General features: G+C 37.7%; 1 protein-coding gene across 17 annotated transcripts in view; it reads right to left on the bottom strand.

Moving 5' to 3' along the window:
* Positions 1-25,299, bottom strand: part of PARD3 (par-3 family cell polarity regulator) — a 568,085-nt gene that overhangs the window by 182,883 nt on the left and 359,903 nt on the right. For 4 of the 17 annotated variants that reach the window (XM_045535668.1, XM_045535686.1, XM_045535750.1 and 1 more), the window contains 5 exons: positions 24,349-24,508; positions 17,789-17,978; positions 12,790-12,941; positions 11,697-11,741; positions 6,375-6,602 (listed from right to left, as the gene is read on the bottom strand). In XM_045535668.1, the coding sequence (XP_045391624.1) occupies positions 6,375-6,602; positions 11,697-11,741; positions 12,790-12,941; positions 17,789-17,978; positions 24,349-24,508 (775 nt within the window). The remainder of the gene's footprint in view (positions 1-6,374; positions 6,603-11,696; positions 11,742-12,789; positions 12,942-17,788; positions 17,979-24,348; positions 24,509-25,299) is intronic. The other 13 variants (XM_045535678.1, XM_045535705.1, XM_045535801.1 and 10 more) reach the window with 6 other exon arrangements.

The raw sequence follows: 25,299 nt of genomic DNA, 5'->3' as shown, positions 1-25,299 counted from the left end.
GAGCGGTTACACAAGCGAGATGATGATTTCGAGTTTCTGAGCCTGGAAGAGCTAATAAGAGAGATCACATCATCTTCATCCATCTGTATGCACGAGACGCTGAGCACGGAGACGCAGTCCCTCCCTTTCCTCTCGCACCGCCAAGCATCACCACTCACGTGGATCACTCGTGCCTGTCCCAGAGCAGATCTCCTTGCCACCAACACTGCTACTCACCATCCCGGCCCAGGTGACCCGTCCGCTACCCCATGACCCCAACAAGCACATTCTTTACTTGAAATGCTTTTTAAGGTATTTAGGATAAAATGTAAATGATTGAAAATAGGCTGTCACCTGCTCACTGTCTCCATCTGAAACCTCATTCTTCACTGTGCTCTCCTCTGCCCCATACACAGGAACCTAATGGAGCTCAGAAATGTCGCAGCCCACACAGGGTCCCCATTCCTTATGTTCCATGTGTCCCCATGCACCCACTCAAGACCCTCCAGCAACAGCATGCAACACAAGCAATACCCATTCTGGGAATCCTTCTCCTGGCCTCTCCCTGCAATTGCACATAGACTGAGCACCCCCTGTTTGGCGCCATGCTAGCCCGTGCACTACAGTGGCACTTAACTACATTGCTTAGCAGGGGCTTGTTTACCCACTGGGTTGAATCACCCCCGAGCCCTTGGGAACTCACAGCCTACGTATCAGATTTTAGGCACCACGACTCATTAATACACACTTAACTACATTAGTTTTAGTGTAATGGGCCTTCCCATTTGGAAGTGTGTTTAATATTCTGGGAAAAAAGCACAGGACTAAGAATCAGAAGATACGTATTCTAAGACTCAGTTCCTAAGTGTGATCTTGCTCAAATATTTAAATATTTAAATACTTTTTCCTCTACAAAATGGTTAGGAATGAGGATTCTGTATTTCAAATACTTCAGGTGTGATTTTTCATTGTACTTTGTGCTTAAGTTACTTTTTACCTAGGAAAAGAAATTTTAGGAATAGCTGTGGCTACTTCCCATCCACATACCCATACTGCATTCTGAAACTTCCTAAAAATTAACCTCAGCGACTTTTCTTAAACTGCAGGTTTAAGTACACAGATTGGTATAAAATGATAGGATCAGGTTATTCTTCTTCCTAGCATTTCAGAGCAAATATTTTTATAGGTCAACTTTAATTACCCATTAAAATGTATTAACCAAATAGGAAAAGTTGACAAAGTACTTTGACTTTCAAATCTAATCCTGAATTGTTTCACAGTAGATTTACTAAAATCTAATGGGTTATAATAAAATTAGACTTAGGTTGCGTTATTTTTGCTCAAATACGTAGTGAGGAAAGGTAGCTAGATGTGGGTAAATGCTGAGAGCAGAAAATCTGAGCTATCAAATGCAATATGTTATTTTGTAGCTAATAAAACAACAACAAAGTTCCTCTGCAAGCTTTCATATTAGCTGACTTAATAATGTAAATTAGTCTCTTCAAGTCTCATACTGCAACCTAAATTATGCATATTTTACAGCAATGCTTTTCTCTAATCTCCTAATAAGAGTGCTATAAGAAAGTACACAAGCTACTGAAAAAGCAATGTTTCCAATGCTGCAAGGCATAAAGTTTTCAACATTTAAAATTCTAAACTTGATCTATCTTTAAAATCAATAGTTACAATTAATAGGAGATGTTTGGTTTTACCATGTTTCGCCTGCCTCCTCAACCTCAACAAGGAGAGCACGTACAAAATTGATAACAGGGCTTACAATTTCTGGCGATTTTTAATTATGAAAAATGGGATTCTATATTTTTTCAAAAAGAAAAAAAAAGCAATGTTATTGCCTGCATTTTCTTGGTAGCAACAGAAACTGATTTATCACGGGGGCTGCAGAAGTCACTTGCTGAGAGCCAGGCTGGGTATGCAATTTGCATAGAAGAGGGAGCAGATTGTAGATGCCCTGACCTGTCAAACACAGGTAGGGCCTCAGAGATAATGGGTCCCAGAATACAAAGCTCCATCCTGATCCAGACAGACACGCACAACACGGAGGGGCCAGATGGAGTAAATGAGAGACAAAAATGCTGGGTTCTGCCATCTCCACAGGAAGAACGTAAGTGTTACAGAAGATGACAGATACCAGATATCACATGGATCTCACCCCAGTCTCCTGGCCCCATTGCTGCGCCCGTGCCATGATTTCCACGCTGCTCAGAAGAGGCAAGACTGTTCAGTGCCATGAAATACGGTCGCCGGGGAGGCACTCGGCCCAGATGACAAGAGCAGTCAACCATGCCTATCCTACATGCCTTAGTTGTTAAAGGGGAAAAGTGCTACGTGATGCTAGAAAGGGAGAATAGAGCAGTGTGGGGAATGCCCTGTTCCTCACCAGCGTCCACACGTGGGGTCTCAACAAGAGCCCGCTCTCTGCCCCAAAGTTTGCAGGGTACACCGTAATCTTACAGAGTGTCCTGGGTAACAAAAAGACTGTCTGCCCACACAATGCTCCTCTGTTCAGATACAGATGCAATGGGGACATGACAGTTCAATTTCAACAGGCAGCTGCAACTGAGTCATACAACGGTGCAGGAAAGGACCCCCGGCCCCCAAGTCCTGCAGAGCACAGACAATGGAGAAGGCTGGACACACAGCCAGAGGACGCACTGCCTAGGGACAGGCCCGCAAAGGCAAGGATGCAGGAGCACGGGCACAGCGACAAAAAGTGTGCAGACTCCTAAAAGGACGGCGTTTAGGAAACTGAAGGAGGGTCTAGCTGAGCCGGACTTGCTCCTCACAACTGGAGGCAGAAAACACCTTTTTTGTCTCTAGTGGTAGGGAAAGCGACAGTCTAATAACCAACAATAGTAACGCCACCTTTGACAGGCTTTTTTGGTAAGAAAATCAAAGCGTTTGCTGAGGCACTGAAGGTCTAGTACCTGCAAGGTCCAGTGTGGGAGACACAGATCCCGCTAAATGTCACCACCACCAGGCATCCTGCGTAGGACGGTCTCTCCCTGCACACACACACACACTGGTGGTGGTCACGCAGGTGCTCACTCATTCATTCAATAAACAGTCACGGAATCCTCTGATTTACCAGGCTCTGTGCTTGGTAATACAGATGTGACAGTGTCCCCGCCTTCCTGCGCCTCATGGCAGGGGAGGGGTTTGCAGGTCAGATGTAGGTAGGTAAGCGAATGGGACGTAGAATCACGGCATGTTAAAACTAGAAGGGACCTTGGACACCATCTAAACTAGCAGTCCCGAATCTCTTTGGCACCAGGGACCGGTTTCATGGAAGACAATGTTTCCACAGACCGAGGGAGTTGGGTGGGGATGGTTTCGGGATGATTCAAGCGCGTTACATTTAGTATGCACTTTATTTCTATTATTATTACATTGTAAAATATAATGAAATAATTACACAACTCACCATAGGTTGGGGACCCCTGATCTAAACCATGTAAAGCCTGAACTTTTACAACTTTTTCCTAAAAACTGCAAGCCAACCTTCCAAAGACTAAAATTTACAAACAATCTCAAATGTATAAAAGCGATTAAAAGAACAACGGTTGAGGAGGGTGAGGGGTGACGCTGGAGCCTTCCCCACACCCCCATCCCATTGAGGTCCCTTCTCCTGACCAGAAGTTACAACACACAATCTGAAAAATCAATGCTCTACCTACTGTTGTCCAAATCTTCTGTTTCACAAATAACAAAATTAAATCTCAAGCAGTTTAAGTAACTGACCAAAATCCCAAATGGCTTAGACGAATGTGGACTAGGACCTGAATCCCACTTCCGTGCTCATCCCACACTGTGGATACAATTTCAACAATCCAAACTGGGAAAAAAAATGAAATTTATGATAGTTGCGCCTTTCATTGGCCATATGGAAAGTTCAGGGACAGACTGGACTGCAAAAAAATAATGAAAGCAGGACTTTTGAAACCTAAAGCAGTTGGTAGTTGTAGGCACAGCGTGTTTTAGGACCAGTGTATTTCGCAGCTCTTGCCTACAACTTTACCTTAGGATCACAAATTATAATTTGTCTATTTACTTGCTTTTTCTCTTGACCAGAGCTGAAGAGTTTTTTTCCCCCAAAGAGACAGGGTCCCACTCTGTCCCCAGGCTGGAGTACAGCAGCGTGATCATAGCTCGCTGCAGCCTCAAACTCCTGGGTTCAAGCACCACCCGCCCTCCAACCTCAGCCTCCTGAGTAGCTGGGACTACAGGTGTGCACCACGCCTGGCTAATTTTTTTCTAGAAATGGGGTCTCACTATGTTGCCCAAGATGGTCTTGAACTCCTGGTCTCAAGCGATCCTCCTGCCTCAGCCTCCCAAAGGGTTGAGATTACAGGCGTCAGCCAGCATGCGTGGCCAGTAAATTTTAACATACTGTTATTTCCCGTTAAAAATCTGTTACTTCTCACTAAAAAAGGAAACTAACTTTATATAGAGAAAAAACCAGATGTCCATATCGGTGGGACACTCTGGGGTCTGTCTCTATGGAATTAAAAAACATACCTTGTGGTCGTATGTATTCCATCTCCTGTTGCACATGAAATGAGTGACATATTATGGGAGAAAACTGCATTTTATAAGGGAACTTAACATTTTAACCAGAACAAGAATTCAGAAGCATCATAAAATGTAGAGGCTGCGAAAATATACATCAAGGGGCCAAAGTATTTATATATATATATATATATATATATATATATATATATATGTATACACATATATATATATATACATATATATATATACACACACACACATATATATATGTGTATATATATATATATATATTATTAAATATACAGCCAGGACAGAGAGAAGAAAGAACTGTAAGTGTCAAGCAATAGTGACCAGGATGGCACGGAAGCATTATTACTATGGGAGAAAACTCAACAGGGTGGAAAGCTCATATGACTCAGGATCTTGGAGACCAAGTTTGGCAGCAAAAATAGGAAATATGTTCTTCATTTGGCAAGAAGAGGCTGCATATATTTGAAATCACTGGCTGATCACAGTGGAAAAACTGTCCCAATTTAGACGGAGAATTAGGCGGAGGTGAGAAGTGTAGCGACCCTCTCCCTGAGTTTTGCTTTGCATACTGCACTTCAGCAGAAACACTCATCTCCCCAAACACATCACATGTTACAGGCAAAAAGTATGTATTTCACTTTAAATCTTCTCAATGTGATTTTTTTTAAATTGAAAACTCTTCTTTCCCTCTTCTTCAAGTGTATGTGATAGAAGTGGTCCACCCAAATGTTCAATTGCAAGTAATTTACAATCCACATAAATTATCTCTGGTCTCTGCTTTAACTTCACGCTGCGGTGCCTCCAACTTTTCTTACAACAGTTAAATGGCCAGAGTCACATTTGAGGTTAAAAAAAACTAAAATGTAAATCAGCAGATATGAACAATAGAAGCTAATCAATAAATTTTACTACTAGAATTCCCAAACCCTTTCTCTTCTAAGTAAATACATTTGTAGAGTTTTTCATTGTTTTTAAATGGAAGGTTTATTTTTATAAATGTTTTACTATAACGCCAGTGAAAGCACACACTTGTGCATATTTATGTTACTTTTTTCCCTCCATATACCAGGGAAAACATATTGCTCATTCATATTAACCTTTGACTTTCAATAATGTTGGTTTAAAATATTTTGCAATTTCAAAACACATACATACAAGTACACAAACACAGCTTGCTAGTTCAGTTCAAGGAAATCAAGAGTAATCCCTAAAAGTAAAACAAAAATGTGTTTTTAAGATCACAGATTACTACATAAATTCACTGGAGACATCCTATTATAAACACTACAGAGCAGTGGTTTTTAAACATTTTGACCTCAGAATAACTTTATACCCCTAAAAATTATTAAGCATGCCAAAAACTTTCTTGAATACAAATTATATCAATATACACTGAATTAAAACTGAGAAAGTTTGGAAATACTAATAACTTTATAAAAACAAAGCAATTTTGGTTCACAGAAATTACATTTTCACAAAAACTAACTATATTTTCTAAAAGCAATCAGTGAGAACAATGGCACTGTTTCATGGTTTTTTCAAATGTTTCACTTTAATATTGGCTAAAAAGATTCTCATATCTGCTAGTGCATTCAATCTAATAATATGAGCAATATCACGACATGTAGCCTCTACAAAACCCCACTGTATACTTGTAAGAGAATAATAGTAAAAGGGCAAATAATATCTTATTATCATAAAAATAGTATTTAAGCCTGACACATCTCCCCGAAGAGTCTTAGGAACCCCCCCAGGGTTCCCTGGAATACACTTTAAGAACCACTGCTCTACAGCGCTGTTAGTAATTGCTATTCTTTCAGCCATCGTAAACTTACAGGTCTCCATGCCTTCATCATCGTCATCTACTGCAGGTTTGTCATAAGACTTGTCAATGGCAGCTCTGAAGCTCTCATTGCATCCTCTTCCTCTGATGATCCGCGGCCGTGGCCGATGGAAAGGAATATCCCCGTTCAAAGTCACCTCGGCAACAGCTGTCTGCAGACTCTCTAACGAACTTGACTTCTTCAGACCCAGGGAAGGACCCACATCTCTACTGGGGGAACCTTGGAGGTTTACAAAAACAAAAAACGTTAGTGTGAATTAGCAAAAATTACATACCTGAATATCCATGCATGGTAGACCACTTTAGGGCCATACACAAAACTTATTTGCTCAATGAGGAGTTCTGGAATGTGGACGGAAAAGATATAAAAATAAATAAAGCAATAGTTGCTAATTTCTATTTTTTCCAAAACTGATATTAGATTTTCTCTATTTTCATTATCAGTTTTTATTTTTATCTCAATAGAGGAAATGGCTGTCAAGTCATTTTGCTCTGAGTAATCGAAGTCATCTAAAAGAACCAGAATAACCCAGAAGATCGTTTGAAAAGCAGAGATGCTGGGAAGGCTAAGGGAAGCGACCCAGAGTAAAGCTTTTTAACTTAATTGAAACCAGTTTCTGGCGATTTTAAAATCATTTACGACACAAGTTAGGCATTCACATCAACGAGCCCCATCAAGTCTCTTCCTCATTACACTGTAGATTCAAAACGCTTTTTAAGTAACAACAGCACAGGGGAGGAGACGTCACCAATACAATTAGGGCAACCTGGCAGCAGGTAGAAACCTAATCCCAGGAAATATAGATGTTCTGTGACAAGAGTGATGCAAGATTTGAATAGAAGCAAATTACACGAGGGCTCTCTCTCAGAGGGAGGCAAAGGCCAGACTAAAGGTCTGGATACATATGGATACTGCTTTCCCCAGGACTGGGAGTAACACCTGTGAAAAACAGGTGACGGAAAAAAAGGAAGACGGCTTAGCAGTTACCAAGGAAATTTCAGGAGGACAGCAGGGAATTAAAACTTTGGCTCTATGTCCTAAGGATCTAGGGCAGAAAGGCCTGCGATAATACCAAGGGTACCAGACTTTAGAAAGCCATCAAAACTGATTTCTTTAACCAAGTAAGACAGCCTCATCCATCACTGCTCGACCTGGCACTCAAAGGTAGACTAATTTAGCCTCTAGATGACTGAAACACCCTCTCTGCACCACCACCTGGGCAATCCAGGTTATACAACTGGTTCTTCATTTACGCTGTTAACAAGACAGCCGAAAAAAATGGGAAGGAAGGAGAAACTCAATAGTTTATCTCTACATGGGGTCATCGGCCCATCTGTTGATCAATAATTAATGAGTAGCCTTGTCATGTCATTACCTATAAGACAAATAGTTGTGACACAGGCTTTCCATAGCTCAGAGTATAAAACAGAATGGAGATTACTTTGAGAGAGTCAAAATAAGAATTCTCTTTTTAAGATTCATTTACGTTACATTTGTAATCTAAATGTTCGCAATGGAGTATCAGTTTTAAGAATAGGCATGTTAAAAGGTAGTATAGGCAGAAAGGCAGACATATGATTCTAATGAAAATATTCCATAAACTGGTGTGCTTAGGAGAAAGGGATGATATATTTAGCTTTCTTAATGCAGGTTTGTATACATTTCATTGTTTATTTTATGACAGAAGTTCACATGAAATGTTTCTTTCAAAGAGATCAATCTTACTTTTTCTCTTGGTAGCACTATAATTTTTGACAAGTCCATTTTCTAAATTACTCATAAAAGTCATGTCACAGGAAGAAAAATGAATTTTATTCCAAAGAGCTCAACAGAAAGTAAGAAATCAAAAAGAACAGGAAAAGATCATTCTTGGGCAGGGATATTTACTTTTATACTTCCTAGAATTAGCATTGGAAAGATCTCTTTCCGAATAAATTACGCTTATCAATTTTCATAATTTACCAGCTCTATTTGCGTTCTATAGACATCTATTAGATAAATATTTGGTCATTTCCCAGGATCATCAAGGATATGTGTGTATATATACATGTATCTGTACATGTATGTGTGTATATATCTTCAATAAAGATTTCATGCTTCCAGAAAGGATTATCACAAAAACATTTATATATATATTCAACTTTTCTATATGCAAAGTTGACTGAGATTTTACTCCCTGTATTCAGAGCAATGAAAATTTTAATAATGAATTTAATGAATTTCAGAAATGGCATGAGTATTTATCAAAACTGAGTGTTCCTCAGCATAAACACAGGCATATTTAGAAACAAAAACAATGGTGAAAGTATAATTCAAGAAGCAATAAAAATTTTCTAAGTGAAGCTTAGGAAGAAAGATCGCTTGAGGCCATGAGTCTGAGGATCAGACCCCATCTCTACAAAAAATAAATAAAATAAAAAAAAAATTAGCTGGGCACGGTGGTGCATGCCTGTAGTCCCAGCTACTCAGAGGGCTGAGGTGAAAGAATGAGAGAATTGCTTTGAATCCAGAATTTTAAGATTACAACGAACTATGATAGTGCCACTGTACTCCAGCCTGGGTGACAGAGTGAGACTCTGTCTCTAAAAAGAAAAAAAAAATTTAAGTGTAATTCAAAGCTTACCTATTTAGTTTTTTCCCTAAATTCATAACACTGTGAAATAATATTTGGGAAAAATATTTGGACTTGACAGTGAGTACTGGGTTCATGGGAGGTCAATGAAGCACTCTCTCTACATCTATGTATGGTAGAAAATTTTGATAATAAAAAGTTATATAAATAGTCCACATCTGTAGCATACAAATCGATATCAGCAAACTACAACCCAAATCTGGAAGATTTTATTAAAACACAGTCATGTCCATTTATACACATATTGTCTATGGTTGCTTCTATTCTACAGAACAGAATTAAATAGTTGCAACAGACACCTTTCAGTTTGCACAGCCTTAAGTATTTACTATCTGGTCCTTTATAGAAAGAGCTTGATGACTCTTGATCTGTAAGATGGGTATCACACATTTAAGTACCTTATTTGACAGAGATACTTTAACAAAGTTTTAATTGATATATTAAGATTCCCCAATGAAGTTACTGAGGTCTCTAGCATTATAAACCTAGCATTTACTAGTAATGAAAATTGAAAAAATCTTTATATAGTATATGGAAAAGATTTCATTTTATTTGTATAAAAAATCAGTATCTTTTCTCAGAATTTTTTAAATGTTTTAAAGTTCTTACTTTATATAAATCTTCTAGGTCATTAGTATACTTTGCTCGTACTTTATATTTCAACAATGTAATCATTAAAAACCCACTTGTCTTATTCCTGTTCTCTCTTGTTCTTTCAGAAAGTATATTTACCCCAAAATACAAGATTCCTAAAATCTGGGGAAAAATGGGCAAATCATGATGATGCTATTTTCCCTAGATCTATATTTCTAGTCCTACTGACCAATACCTCTCATGCCAAAAAAGAGAAAAGAATAAAGAAAAAAAAGGAGACAATGTCTTTTGCAAGGGCAAAGGGAAATGGAATTCAATTTTCATTATGAAAGACTTCTATACCTAGACAGATGCTCTATCCTAAAATGCCACTGTGACTCTCCCAGAAAGCTTTGGACTAAACTGTAAAGTCATCATAATCTTGAAAACTCAAATGAAGTGAAGAAACATAACTGAAAATCTGTTCACTGTCTGCTACTGGGGGGCAGGGAGAATCTAGTTTAGATTTTTATTCATGTAAACTTAAAACCAACAGACCAACAAGTATTTTGGTATTTATGTAATAATATTTTTGTCCCAAGATTTTCCAATTTCATTTGGGGGGATTGCACACACTGCAAAAAAAAATGAAATGGTCTTTTTCTCTAGAATCTAACATTTTAAAACATAAAAGCACACAATTTGATTAGATTATGGAATTTGCCTTCTTGCCATGAAAGTTATAGAATGGTCTGAATTAAAATCTGGGTGTCATTATTATTTTTTAAATCACGATAAATTGTCCTATAGCTTGTAGTAGTTATAAGCTGGTTAAATTAAATATTTTTCCTATGTTACCTAATTGGTCTAGCACATAAAGTCATGTCCTTTAACCTGAGCAGTTCAATTCAGTTCTTAGGAACCTTAACCTGGGCAGGGGTTAGTTTTGTAAAAGAACTAACTAACTCCAAAAACTAATTACTGCTTTACATATGTGAACTATTAAATAATGTTTTCCTTTAGCTCTGCTTCAGAATTTCAGTGAATTTTATGTTTGATAAGAACAGTAACTACTTAGAGTAAGGGCTGAGGCTATAGTTAAGTGCCTTGCACACAGTTAATCTGATGATTTATTAGATGTAATTTTTACAATCAATCTTATACTCTATAGACTATGATAATTCCAGCCATGTCCACAATCATCTTTACATATGTATGTGGGATACACATTTTTCAAGCAGGCTAAAACTAATTACTTCTGCAGGTTAAAGAGGTGAATTGAAGCTAATTAGTGCTAAGTGGTATAACTACATCATACTGGATCTGGAATAATTAAAACACTATTCCAAACATGCAATAATAAATCATAAATGCTCAATTGTACAGAGCCCATTACTTTATACTTAGAGACTTTCCTCTGATTATTTTCATATAATAACACAAAAAGCAAAATGTACTATAATGCAAAACAGTTTGATATAATTCATTGTTTCTATGGAGTGATTTAGCAGTATTTTAGAAGCAATGAATTTAGAACAAGTTCACAAAGATATGAAGCCACGCGCATTATAGAGTCTATTCCAATGTCAGATTAACTATCAGCTAACTCCAGCATCTGAAAAAGAACCAAGGTTTTCTGAGTGATTAAAGATAGCACTGAACCCTATAATTTAGTGAAAAATATTTACATTGGCACTCTTATCTATCAAAATCATCATGTTGAGAATCCTATTTTGGATATTAACCTAGACATTACATAGATGACTTAAAAACATAGGAGGCTACCATAAGAGATAATATTTGGGGGATTTCTGATTTTTTTTTAATTGTGACAAAACATTCCTACACAGATAGAATTAAGAAAATCTAGGTTGTTTGTAGCATTTGTGAGGCACTAAATTATAGTTCCATTTAGGATGTACACCACTGATAAATTTCTTCTAATGGAAATTTCTTCTTTTCTAATAAAATTGGATTTCCCACCATGAAAACATCTGGGTGAGACTGGAATATTTATGTTTACATGGAATATGATTGGCAGCTCTATAACTGTGATCAGCTCCTTGGGCCATGGTTTCTATGGCAACGGTCTGACTGTCCATGCTTACCTGCTTTCTGGTCATCCACTGTATTGAGTTTAGTCTCGTCAGCTACTGTTAAAAGGTAAATGTATAATGGTTAGCCCAGTTAGTTCCCATAATCCAGCATGCTTCAACCAGTCCCAGATCTTTGTAGTTAGGTGACAATTCTTAGGTAATATTTCATGCAAATAATATGAAATATCAAGCAAACATTCGTAATCAAAAAAAAAAAATAAAGGAGGGGGGGAAAAAAAGCAGTGTCTCCATGCAATATGCCAGTCATTTCATTTCACAGACATGTGTGTTATTTATATGTTAGCATATCATCATTAGCCAAGTCAATGTGTCGCCAAATTTTTCTTTTATGCATATGATAAATTAATGCTTTTAGTCTTGGACTACAAACAGCCACTGGAGAACAGCATAAGTTACAGTTGATTAACAAAGGTTTTAAGTCATTCGGTTTACAGATATAATTAATTATTTTAATTTTTTTGATGGATTTGGATTTAAAGAGATACTACCTGATTGGTGTTTGATTGAACTATGGTTATGTTCCTCCTCTCATTTGCTCTCAAATAGTCACTATAATAAATATTCTCTCAAATTATTACTTCAATTAAATGCCTTCATTATCAAAACATAAGAGTTTCTACTAAATAAACCTTAAAGACTAGCAATGAAAGGAAGACATCATGAAGTCACTGAATTCTAGACATGGATTGAGATAATGGTTTCTCTCCAAAATTTGTTCTAGTTCAAAAATCCCACAACCAACCAAATACAATTTTGATGAAATTGGTTTAAAAATAGCCAAAGTGTGAAAACATTTCATTTTTTTAAAATAAAGATACATGAATATAGCATGATATGCACATGTGTTTGTTTCCTTTCTCATAAGAAAACATATATTAACATATTGCATATTATGTAAACATGCCACGTATGAGGAATATGGTTATCTCAAACTCAGAGGAAAACTAATTTTTGCCAAATCGCCACATTTCACATTTATTTTCTCTACTGCTCAAAGTAAACAGACATGTGTTCGGGACCATCAATTTTCTCCTGAAAGCATTTAAACCTTATGTAGATAAAGATTCATGGAGATTGTACTCACTACCTAAATCCATGCTTTTTGATTTTCGTGTTTTAACGAAATCCAATTGACTGGCATCTGAAAATTGCTTTGTGCGTTTTTCTGACATACTCTGGCGTCCAAATCCTTCTCGTTGAAAAGCAAGAACTGGATCAACGTCTGGACTCAAAGAGCTGGTGTGAAGAGAAAGATAAAACATAAAAATATTTATTAAAAATAGGAGATCTCCAGTTTAGGAAAGTTTTTATCTACCCGAGTGTGTGAATATGTGTGGATATGTGCAGTCCTTAAAAAAATTTAAACTAAATAACATAAATGGAGCCCATTTAAAAAAAAACTGTGGCTGTATAGAAAGAGATGGAAAAATACAAAATTGATTTAACATTTAGAGTAATTCTTTCTCCATGTGAATTTGCTGTTTCTCTAAAGTCCTCTCAGTTTCTTCATTCTATTTGAAAATACACCATTATTTCTCAGCAATTAGAACAAATGAGTCTGATACTTTCCAGATATTGAAAAGATTGACTATTTCAGGAAACCTATCACCTATTATATGTAAATATTAGGAGCACACAAGTGACCATATAAATTGCAATTCCATAGAAGTTTTAAAAAGGATGTGTTCTGGTCCTCTTCTATGATTTTTAATCTTGTGTTTTAGAAAACGAAAAAAAGAAACAGAACACTTTTATGACATGTAGTTTCATGAGGGTGTAGTGCCTCTGAAATAATTTAATCTGCTGGATCAATTCAACAGACATTTATCAGAATCTGTTCTGATTAAGGCATTGTGCTGGGTACGTAGGTCAAAATAATAAAAAAAAGAAGAGATCCCCATTTCCCACACGCTCATACGGAAAATACTAAACCAGAAGTATGAAACAGATGCTGAGGATGCACAAATGAGAGAATGAACAGTGCACGAGTGAGTCAGGAAAAGCATAGCTAAGTTTAGATGACATTTGGTTTGGGCGACACCAACACAGTGGCTCAAGCAGAGACGGTAGGGAAGCATATGGCCTGTCACTGGCAGCAGGCTACATGCCGCAGTGTCTTTCCAATGGAAGTGGCAGGAGAAGACACAGAATCCTTCCTATTTGTAAAAACTCTGTGAACAGTTTCAAAAGCCCTATCAGGTGTTCAGAGCACAGCTCATACTATGAAAATAAATGGCTTTCTCCATGCTGGGCACATTGAGTAACTAAGCAATCCTAGCTCTCCTGTATCAGACTCGAGCCACCTTGCTTATCTGGCCAGGTAGGAGAACGCCCCTCCGCAGCTGTTATAACTAAAAATACCAAGAATGCCAAGAGGCCACTTCCACCGTCCCCTGAACTTGTGACAGCCTTCCTTAGGTTTCTGGAGGAAGCAAGCCTCTCTAACCACTTAACGCCATGTGAGAATTACCATTCATTTTGATAAAAGGATAGCAATCTGGTTTGGATGCACAACAGAACTTTAGCTGCCATTTACTATGCATGAAATGATAGTTGGCTCCTTAAGAAGAACCAAGCCAGAAGTTCTGAAAAGTAGGATGCCAAGCAAAAAAAAAAAAGCTCTGCCGTTGGGTAGAGTGACCCGAAATATTTGCCTCACTCATCTTACAAGAGAGGCAGTGAGAGCATTCACAAGGTAAATGCCCTTTGTAAACTGCAAACCACTAAGCAAAGTAAGTGATTACCCAGGGAAGACTATCACAAATTATCGGAGTAATACACAGTAGAGTGATGGAAATCTAGGGTCCCTAACACCACATAAAACCACTGGACACTCTTCCTCAGTCTTTTCCACCAAGTACAAAGCAGGGCTCAGAAGTGAAGGAAGCATTTACCCTCAAGGTCGTGTGAAGGCAGACTCAACACCTCATGGCTGACCCTGACCTTAAGTTTTGCCCCCTGGGTACCTTGCTGGCCCCATTGTACTCCCGGCTCAGATACAGAGAAAAGAGAAGAGATTCTGCAGGAGTTTAGGCCAAGGCAAGAACAATTTTGTTTTATGTTTTTATAAAACACCATGTTCTATCTCAATAAATGCTACTTTGTTTGCATTCTATTCTTAATCTTTTCATTTTTAATATATCCTATTTCCTCTCTGAAACTTTCAATAAATTTTATACTCCAAGAAGAAGCAGGGTATGTTTAGCTTGAAGTCTCCTCTCTGATGCCTCTTCAAATACTACTATGCTTTCGTATATATGGCTTATTAATTACCAGGGCACAAACACCCCTGTCAACAAACAGTTCTTAAAGCAAAAAACTAAAATCCATATGATGAGACCTATGACCCAATTGTACAGCAGCAAGCTCTAAGTAATATATTCCCAGTTAGAGTAATTCTTTTATATATTGAAAGTGGATCTCTTCACTCTGCACATGCTCACCAATTTTTTTATATCCCATGGAATACTTTACAACCTCAACTCCAATAATGCAGAGGCAGAATGAATTTGACATTTTTTTTTTTTTTTTTTGAGATAGAGTCTTACTCTGTTGCCCAGGCTAGAATGAGTGCCGTGGCATCAGCCTAGCTCACAGCAACCTCAAACTCCTGGGCTCAAGCGATCCTTCTGCCTCAGCCTCCCGAGTAGCTGGGACTACAGGCATGCGCCACCATGCCTGGCTAATTTTTTCTATATATATATATATATATATATTTTTAGCTGTTCATATAATCTCTTTCTATTTTTAGTAGAGATGGGGTCTCGCTCTTGCTCAGGCTGGTCTCGAACTTCTGAGCTCCAACGATCCGTCTGCCTTGGCCTCCCAGAGTGCTAGGATTACAGGCATGAGCCACCACGCCCGGCCTAATTTGACATATTTTTAATAGAAATTATCGGTAAAATATTTTTCAAAGAAATACAAACTGTTGCTGCCCATGTTGTCTTGAAAACCACATATTGGCATATTTTTTAAAATCCTCTGAAACTATGCTGCCATTAAGATTAAAATTTGCTGTTATACCTCTTTTCCTCTTAACTGCATTGTTAATGTTCCCTCAATCAATTAATGGCTTGAAAAAAGTATATTCTTAGTTGACAAATAAGTTTAGCCATTTGACAGATTTAGCTTTCCACAATTGTGCAATGAACTGTAAGCATACACAATTTAAAACATCAAATGAGTTTGCGAGTTAATAAGAGTCTTAAAATAACTAAGTATCTGTAAACCACGACATAATGAATTCTTCCCTATCAATATTCCCTTATTAAACTAATTTCAGACGCGGTAAGCAGTACACTAGGAATATTTAGCAAGTGGGACGGCAGGACCGACAGCTGATTCTTTAAAGAATGTAACCACATCCTGACCCCTAATGTTATTAAAATTCCAGTTATTAATCCTGTCTTATTGCCCTTTTGTTTTCATAACATTTTCATCAAGGATTAGGGAGATATTGTCAGGTTGGAAAAGCTTACATTTTCTGCTGTGATTCAGAACAGCTGCCACTCGTGTTTGGATAACCCTTCATTCATATTCTTTCCTCTGCCCCCCGTTCAACACAGCAAAATCACACAAGTCCTCACCGTTTTTGCAAATCCCCCTTAGGGAAATTAACGCCACACTCTATCCCTGCCAGTTATTTTATTTATTTTCACCAATACGGTGCTTTACAAGGCCCGAACCAGATCGGTTCCTCGGACCACCTCTACAATTCCTCACCATGGTGGAGATTCAGGGGCTTTTGTCCCTAAAATGAACACTGCATGGATCTAATCCTTACTTTCTCTGCTGTTGCTTTCACTTTCGCAAAGAGCTGGAAACCGCAGCAATGTTAACAGCATCTGCAAATTTCAAATGGGTTTTCACTTTATATTGTAGTCTTCCCCTTTACGTTTAACCAAAAAACTCATTCAAGGATAGGCTATTATCATGCAAGCTTGAGTGTAGCTCTGTTTCTAAATCTTGTGTTTTCAGAAAGAGAATTAAAAAAGAAATGAAAAGCTAGATATGAGCTTTTCAAGGGCCCAAATAACAGGTGAGATTATTCCAAGAGAACATCTGCAGATTTAACAGACAAATAAACTGTATTTTTGTGTTCGTGATGAGGAGAGGGGGACAGAATGGAGGAATGGTGTACGAGGCTTTTGTTAAGAGCATCACTAAAATGTTAACACAAAAATGCCAGCCCCCTCGATACCTCTTACCTAATATTTAATGTTGATACAGTCAGAGAAAGAGTAGGAAACAGCAAACAGTTAAGTAGCAAAGGAACAATGCAGTAACAGTTAAATATAATTTTGCTGATGTATTCATAAAAGACCCCAGGAGAAAGGGCAGTAAGAAAAGTCTGGTGCAATACTTCACATGGTCTGTGTTAATTATCACTACAACCTCGCAAGGTCGTCGCTAAGAGGAGCTTTCCCTTTGCTTATTTATGTATATAATTACTGGGCGTGCAGATTAAGGCCCATCCACACTCATGAGCCACACATCACCTCAATAATACCAAATGCTTTCTTCTATTTTGAAAGACACAGGAGGAAAAATTAGTGCAAGACTGCCCCAAAAGTCACTTCATGTTAGACGTAATTACTAAGCATTTTAAACAGTATAGTTATTGCACACTAAAAAGAAAACTTGAAAACAGGCCTCCTCCCACTCTCAGAACACATCAACTCTTAGTGTTGTCAGTCATCTGTTACAATCCACTTAGAGATCTGCTTAGAATTTTTTTTTATTTAATAGAAAAACAATTCATCAAAGTAACGCAGATCTAAACTAAATCCTAAATAGTGAAACTTAAAAACAAACGACTAGAGTTTTTGGTTGGTGGTAGTTTTGTTGTCGTCGTTTTGGTTAAATTACTAACTACAGACCTTGAAGGTTAAAACTATTGGGCATGTTTACAGGTTTTGGGTGTAATCTTTTATTTTAAAAGTGATAATTAAGTGTATAAGAACTGCAAAAACAACATTTCTATGAAAAAAATTAACTGTGCTCAGTCAATAAGCCACTTAAACATAAAATAAAAACGTGATTATAATTAACTCGTATTTTCCAACCTTGGACTCCAGGCTTACCAGTCGGCTGAATCAGTGATCGCAGCCTTGGCCCACGTGCCAGCATCTGTTGTCACGAAGCCCACATCGTCGTGGGAGCTGGAAGAGGACTGGTCAGAGAGGTGCGGAGGAAGCACTGGCAACCTGTCATCTTCTATGATGACAGTGTCATCCTGGGGCATATTCACTGTGGGGGACAGCTGGTATTTACCTGTCCAGTGAAAAAAGAGAGAAATGCTAGACATCGATCTAAGCATTATGTCTATTAATTTTAATACTTCACTGTATTAGAAAAAGTCTAAACTTCCACACATCTGCTCAACCTGGTAGAACAAAATAGAATTTAGTGCATTTATTTATTTTTTCATAACTAATTGTCACACAGAGAGACCTCGAGTCTATTCCTACCTCTGATGCTATAGTTGTGTAGCTCAGGGCACAGCATGCAATTGTCCTGGTTTTAAGTGTCCTAAAGCCAAAGATGATCTCCAAAATGTCTTCTAAGGTGAAAATGCTACACACAACCTAAGTTGTGAACATCCTTTGAAAAATTTTACCAGGAAATTTAGAAGGAAACCCTATTAACCTCCATCATTCATTCAATCCAATCATCAGGCCACTACCACATAGCAGGTACTATAAAGACATAAACCCCCATCCTTAAAGAGCTCACACCCTAGTGAAAAAGACATAAACGTATCACATAAGCAGTGGTGACTGTATGGTGGGTGCACGTGATGCTCCAAAAGCCATTCACTCGTGCTGTAATTTCCTGGGTCTGCAGGTGCCAGTCATCTTCACAAAAGTTAATATCAGAGTTGGGTTTTGTGTGAGGAATATAATCTTTTCTACTGGAATAAATGATGACATTTATTTTAACATCAGCTACCATCATCATTAAACGCATGATGGAGAAAAGTCCACAGTGTGTTCAGGTGACACTTCAAAGATGTGTATACCCAGAATCAAGTCCTGGGAACCAGGAGAGGCAGAAGTGATCTTGAATTTAAAAATTCCCCAGAGGTTTTTCCTGGCCCATGACCGAGGAACCTGCAGATTTTGATTTATTCAATTAGGATCTAGTGTTCTTGGGAAGATCCAAAACTGTCTATACTGATCCGTTTCTTGCAGGAAAATGTGCTCAGGTTCTTAGGTCAACATGACAGGCATTTACATTTCACAATCTTTCTTGCAACAAAATTATGTTTTTCAAGGTCCTCAGTCCTTAAAGATAAAAGCTGGGATCCAAATGACGACATCTTTTTCCCCCAAATCACCTATAGCTCTTCTAGCTTCCTCCCCGCATCTTGTACCATGCATCCTCCGAGCAAGAATGTGTCGAAGAGGCTTTGGTCCACGTGGATGTCTTCTGAGAGCCCAGACTCACAGAAACACGTGCCATGGTATGATGTGGGCCACGGGCCTGGGTTTCCAACAAAGCAAGGAGGCCTGACGGTTTCCCTGTCCACCTTGCAGGAGGATGGGAAAACTCATTTTCAGTCTCATTTCCAAATCTGTTAAGTCAGCTATATGGTTTCTATCCAAATAAAAGGCTTACTCTCCCAAGGCATTTCCCCAACGTTGCACAAGGTGCACTTTTCCTTTATTATATTTTTTAAAATAGCACAAACAGCAATGTAGAAGGAGTTTATTAACATTGTAACACGAGTCTTAGATTTCATTTTAAAAGTAAACCTTCATAAGAATGTTGGGGACGGCATAAACAAGCTTGAAGGATTTTTAAAAATATATGTATTTCTGGGCATTTCAACAAAGGAGGCAAAAGTTGCCACATACATTTTCAGAATAAACCACAAAAGCAGACTTGCTGGGAATTTCAACTGTATTCATTATTTAGCATCAATAATCTTACTGTAGAAATACTACATGTTCACTGAAACCTCTTTTCAGTATTTTATTTAAAAAGCTTTCTACTTTGATTTCAAAGGCACCCATTTTGACAACCTATGAAAACTAGCAGCTCACGATAAAAATGTAAATTGAATTAAAAATTAAGCATTTCCCTGTCCTGAATCCAAATCACTCATTTTTAGTAGAGTTTTAGAATATTAGTATAGAAACCTATTCATCAAGAATTATCATTCATAAATAAAGTAGGACATTCTAGAATTATTAGCCAAAGAAACATTTCCTCCTTAAGATATACTTTTTTTGCCCCCCAGAAGTACACAGAATTATAAAACCAGGGATACCTTTGAGTGACAACTCACCACTGATAACACTTGTCACAACATGAAACACCCAGTCCCCATCAGGCAAATTTATTGGAAGGAAATATTACAGTGGGATCATAGTGCATACATCTTTAAACACAAAAACTAAAACTTCTTGTTTCCAATAATGTATCCTGAGAGACAGCCTAATGAACAATATGGAACACTGAACGGTTGATGTAATCCTTTTCTTACAATGTATTGTTCTGAATAGAAATAAGGTACCTTCAGTGATCCAGAATTTTCTATATAATGAATGGCAAGAAATCACCCTAATAGTAAGACAACAGTTTGGCATTTTTCTCACCCATGATTAAGGTGGCCAGTATTTCACAAGATTGGAGAACTCACATTTTCCAACAAATTTCTAATTCTTAACATGTTTGGCAGGAATACAGTTTGGGGCATATGGCTCCAGGGATATATTGGAGTAGTGGACAACTAAATCATGTAACTACATAGGCTACCGAACTCCATCCAGACAATGCCACAACTTGTCAATTAGGTTTGCTACTACTTGGCATATCGTAAATGTGATAACCTCCCTAACAAGCGACTTGAGAAGGCTTTGATCTGTTTTTGACAGATAAATCATCCTCTTTCCTCAACTAGTTAACCAACACCTACAAACTAATCAGTAACCAGTAGATACTTGGCAGAGGAGTGAAACAATGAGATACAACATCACATGATTGTTGACCAAACATTTATTCATTGGTAAATTTACATAAAACATGACACCACACATGGTACCAAAGGAGAATTGTGCCAGTGACATGACTCGTGACAAAAACGACATTAATGTTCCAAGTTTCTGTGTCAATTTTCTAACAAAATGAAAATATTCTAAACATAACTACTTTTTAAACTCACCATATATATGAATACAGAAACTACTGAGATAAATTCTACAATGGATACAACAGATTCCAGTTTCGTTTTAAACAGAAAAAATTCTTCAGCTATAAAAGTTGGGGAAAAGTTAAGGTTCCATGCTCACAAATGTCAACTTGTCATATATTTCATGAAGTGGGTATGTTGGTTAAATTAACTGTCTATTACTGTTATTGTTTTATTAGTTAAGATAGACCAACAATTAGAAAATACTTATAACGTTTTTCAAAGGAAGAATCTTATGTAGGCTCACTACAGATTCCTTTTTGATGAATGTCCAGGACTATTCTTATAAAAACCCACTAGAGTAGAAATACTGTCAAAACAGATGACACGTAGAGAAATCCTGCCGTTGGTCATAATCTTGGCTGACCCCACCAAAAGCTAAGAAGATCGATCAGGTTTGACTCATGGGGGACTCAGGACAGTTCAGGAAAACATATATACAAATTTCGGTTCAGAAACACAGAAACTGTGTAGCTTTACTCAACTTTCTTAATTTCTTTGCTCCGTAACTCCCCTGAAGATAAGATAAGCAGGTTGGAGTACATGATTTCTAAGGCTGTTTGCAAAGATTAACTTCGTTGAATTTTAGATCACAGGGCTTGCCAGCATAGAATAGGTTCTGGAGACTGTCGAATGCCTTTGCTTAAAGAAACGGATACTTACAAATTGACGTTAATAAAATTGACACTTTATTATGTGATCTCAGCATTCCCCAGAGAGGGTTATTTTTAGGAATAGGAAATAGCCCAAAACAATATAAAACAAAAAATATCATGGGACCACTAGTCCTTTATCTGTGGATTGGGAAAGTGTGACTGATGACATTTGACATCCTCCCAACCCAAACGTCGCCTTTTTTGGTATATTTTTTAAAAGCCTCTCTCCTGGGATGTGTTCCCAAAGAAATGGGTCAGAAAGCCTCAAAACTCCCTTTGGTCTAGAGTCCTATATATATATATAGGTACATCCTATGTGATCTGCCCTGTTCACATAAAATTAATTATTTCTCAACATCATCAGCTGGAATTTCAATAAAAGTTCACCATGTAACATAGCAGATTATGCAGTAAATGCTGCCAACTCCACTAGTGTCTACAAATGAGTGATTTTAAATGGATAGAAAACAACCACTAATGAAATAGGACCGGTCTGAGAAATTTCCATGCACCTAGATACTGTATAAATGAATAAATACTATTGTGAAGGTTTAGGCTAATGGAAATCCAATGCTCTACTATCTTATCTTTGGTACTTTGTTTTGGCATTCTGTTACAAGGTAACATCTTGAACAGGATTTCTAAGTTTCAATGGCAACTAACTTCACAAATAGCATTTGATTCTCAGGGCCAATGATACTAGAATAAGGACCGACCAAGACTGAGGAATTCTCAAATTGCAAAACACAAGATAGATCATAAAAATATACATTTCTCAGGGTGAAACTACATTGTGCTAGTTTCTAGTACAACACATAAAAAGAAAAAAAAAGTCTCAAGAAAACATCCAAGTCATACAACATCAGTTTGGCCTAGCAGCAAACAGTAATGTGTCTGTCACCACCCACCCTGCCCAGAGTAGCAAAAGGGCATGTGCATCACCGAGCAGAGCTGGGAGGGATGTTACTGCCCCAGGGAAGCATCTGGAGTTTTACGAGTTCATTACAAATCTAGCAGAAGGCAGGGGAAACAATGTCAACTATAATGCAAACTGAACAGGACTAATGAAGCCATAGCTAACAAAATCAGGGCAACAGACTATGGAGAAAATGAATGACTCTTCAATCCATATTTAGAGCATTGCAAAAGGTCACTAGGTGAAGTTTGGGATTTTTTTTTTTTTGGTTTGGTTTTTAGTGTTAGTTTTTCGCCTTCCTCTGAAGCATCAGGGATTGGAGGCAGGACGCAGGTTACAGGAACTGGTGGACCAATGGTCTGATTCAGAATGGCAAGTCCTACGTTCCTATAATAAAGGGGAAATTACAGCGTATCACTTTGTATGCACACAGATCTAGGGACACATGCACACTCTTATTCTCTCAAGGGGTCTGAAATGTCAGCAATTCAAAAAAAAAAAAAAAAAAAAAAAGATAAAGTTTTACACCAAAGCCAAGAAAATATGGAAACTCCAATGGCAGTGAAAAGAATGGTAAGTAAAAAGCAAAGATTCCATGGGATACACTCTGCACGATGCCTTTCACCCGACAGGTGTTCAACCCAACAGGTGTAGCATCCTTCCCTGACGTTTACTTTTGCCAAGCAAGTAAAAAGGAAAACATTGACAAAGTAAAACCAGAGAGCTGGCATGTCTACGCTCTATGTACAACAGGATGAGAAATGGAGCATTTAGCAATGTTTTCAAACTAGAAAGCTACGAGGATTAGAGGAAGAACAACAGAAAATTCTACTAGACATGTTTATGTAATTTTCCTATCATGCCCAGTAGAAAGTTCTTTGAAGGCAGAGATCGTTCCTTACTCATCTTTGTGTGTGTCTACAGCAAAAGTATATGTACAATGTCTCGCCAATGGAAGGCTTTCCAGAAACATCCACTCATAAATAAAACAAATTCTTGTTTCAATGAGGCTCCATCACGGAAACTTGAATTGTATGAAATCTGCATTAAATGTACTCAAAATGGAGTGAAATTTAGAGTTTGTACTTTATAGGAGAGCCTTGTAAAAATGTACCAGTAAAACTGTGTGATGTCAGGTAATATGTTAATCAAAACAGCCTCTTGTGTTTTAAACGTGAGAACTCTCACAAGATAATCTCAAGATGAGCAACTCGGTACATCCAACCACTCCGGTGGCAAAGCAAGTCTTTATTAACGGGATCTGTTAGTAGAAGCTGAATTGCCGCAGAGCAAGTGCTAATAACCTCATTACCCGCTGGGGGCCATGCAGACAGGATGGCATTGAATCCAAACAAAGGATGCAGAAGACTAGTTTCAGGATTTTAAAACTAAGGCTTTGAAAAAGCAGAAATACACTTAAAACAGAGGAACACCCTGTTAAAAGTACAAACCAAATAAATGTGAATATTTCATATACATGTGTCCATATATGAATATACATTTTCCCCCCTCTGCTCAAGCAGTGCTACTTGTGAATGACACATAATTAAATCCTTCTTGCCACACACCACTAAATTTTGATTTTTTTTTTTAAATCACAGCTTCACTTAGTATCTCAAATAATCTGCAAATATCTTGATCATTTCTCTAGGATTCCCTTTTTTTTTTCTTCCCACATGTTACATGATCTCAAAGTCACTTAATCAATCAATGTATTGATTTTACTCTCTTCACATTAACACTTCCTGAATGATTATAATGAACCTGGTCCTTTTCCTCTGGAAAACACGGGCCTGCTTTCATTAATATGACATTAATAACCTCTCAGTAAACCAGTGAAAGCATAAAAGAAAGATGTGATGAACAGAGTTTTACCTGACTCACCCATTATCCTACTGAGGGCAGCGTTCCTTGTAGGCGACTCATCAAGCCCCTCAATCCCACTGTAGAGGGAATGCGAAATTCTCCGCTCTCGATCATCCAACACTGTTTCGATGGGCAGCTCAGGGCCAGGGGGGCTCCCAGGTGACTTTAGCTACGAGAAAGGGGGGCAAGGGAAAAATCAGTGCTTGGAAGACCATTAGCAGCATGGGGGAATTATAACAACTTGCCCAAGGCCTATATCCAACTGGGTACCAAATGAAGTAGAACTTTTCACCCTATACCAAAATAATTTGTGATGACAGCTCTGCCTAATGACCAACTTTCTATGCCATGTTACGCTGTGCCTCCCATGAAGTTCTGTCAGATTTCAACCACTGGAGGAAAAATATGTATATTAAGAGCTTTCTTTAAAATCTGCCCTTGTTGCTTATTTTTTTAATTTGACTGTTAGTGTCTGTTTAAGTCAATTTAAGTTATAGTTTAATCCCAAATTCTTTACTAGGCATTGCTCTGTAGAAGGCATGCTTTACGAGAATGGAAGCTGGAGGTTGGCTATAGTTTTTATATTAATACTTCTAGTATGTAAATACATCTAACAATTAGCACAAACTTGCGTGTGTGAGGGTGGAATTATCTTCTACTCTATAAATCACGAAGATGCCATTTGTCAGCTCAGGTATCTTGAGCAATACACCAAATTTAAATTTCTTCTGCTAAGATATTAAGCATAATGATGGTATTATCTTACTATAACCTTTAAGTATGAGATAGTAACTGAGAAAAGCCCTCTAAGAGTACACAGAACAATATGGAAATAAGACAATGAAGCACACACAGGTATTAGTGTGAGTATTTCACAAACATACAATCTACTGAATAGGCAAAAAAGAATACAGGTTGATTTGTATGACCATGAATTAAAATGGTATGTGGCGTTCCTTA

Source organism: Lemur catta, chromosome 1, assembly GCF_020740605.2.
Source record: "Lemur catta isolate mLemCat1 chromosome 1, mLemCat1.pri, whole genome shotgun sequence".
Classification (NCBI taxonomy): Eukaryota; Metazoa; Chordata; class Mammalia; order Primates; family Lemuridae; genus Lemur; species Lemur catta.
The sequence above is the reverse complement of the archived record's forward strand: the minus strand, read 5'-3'. Positions and strand labels throughout refer to the sequence as shown.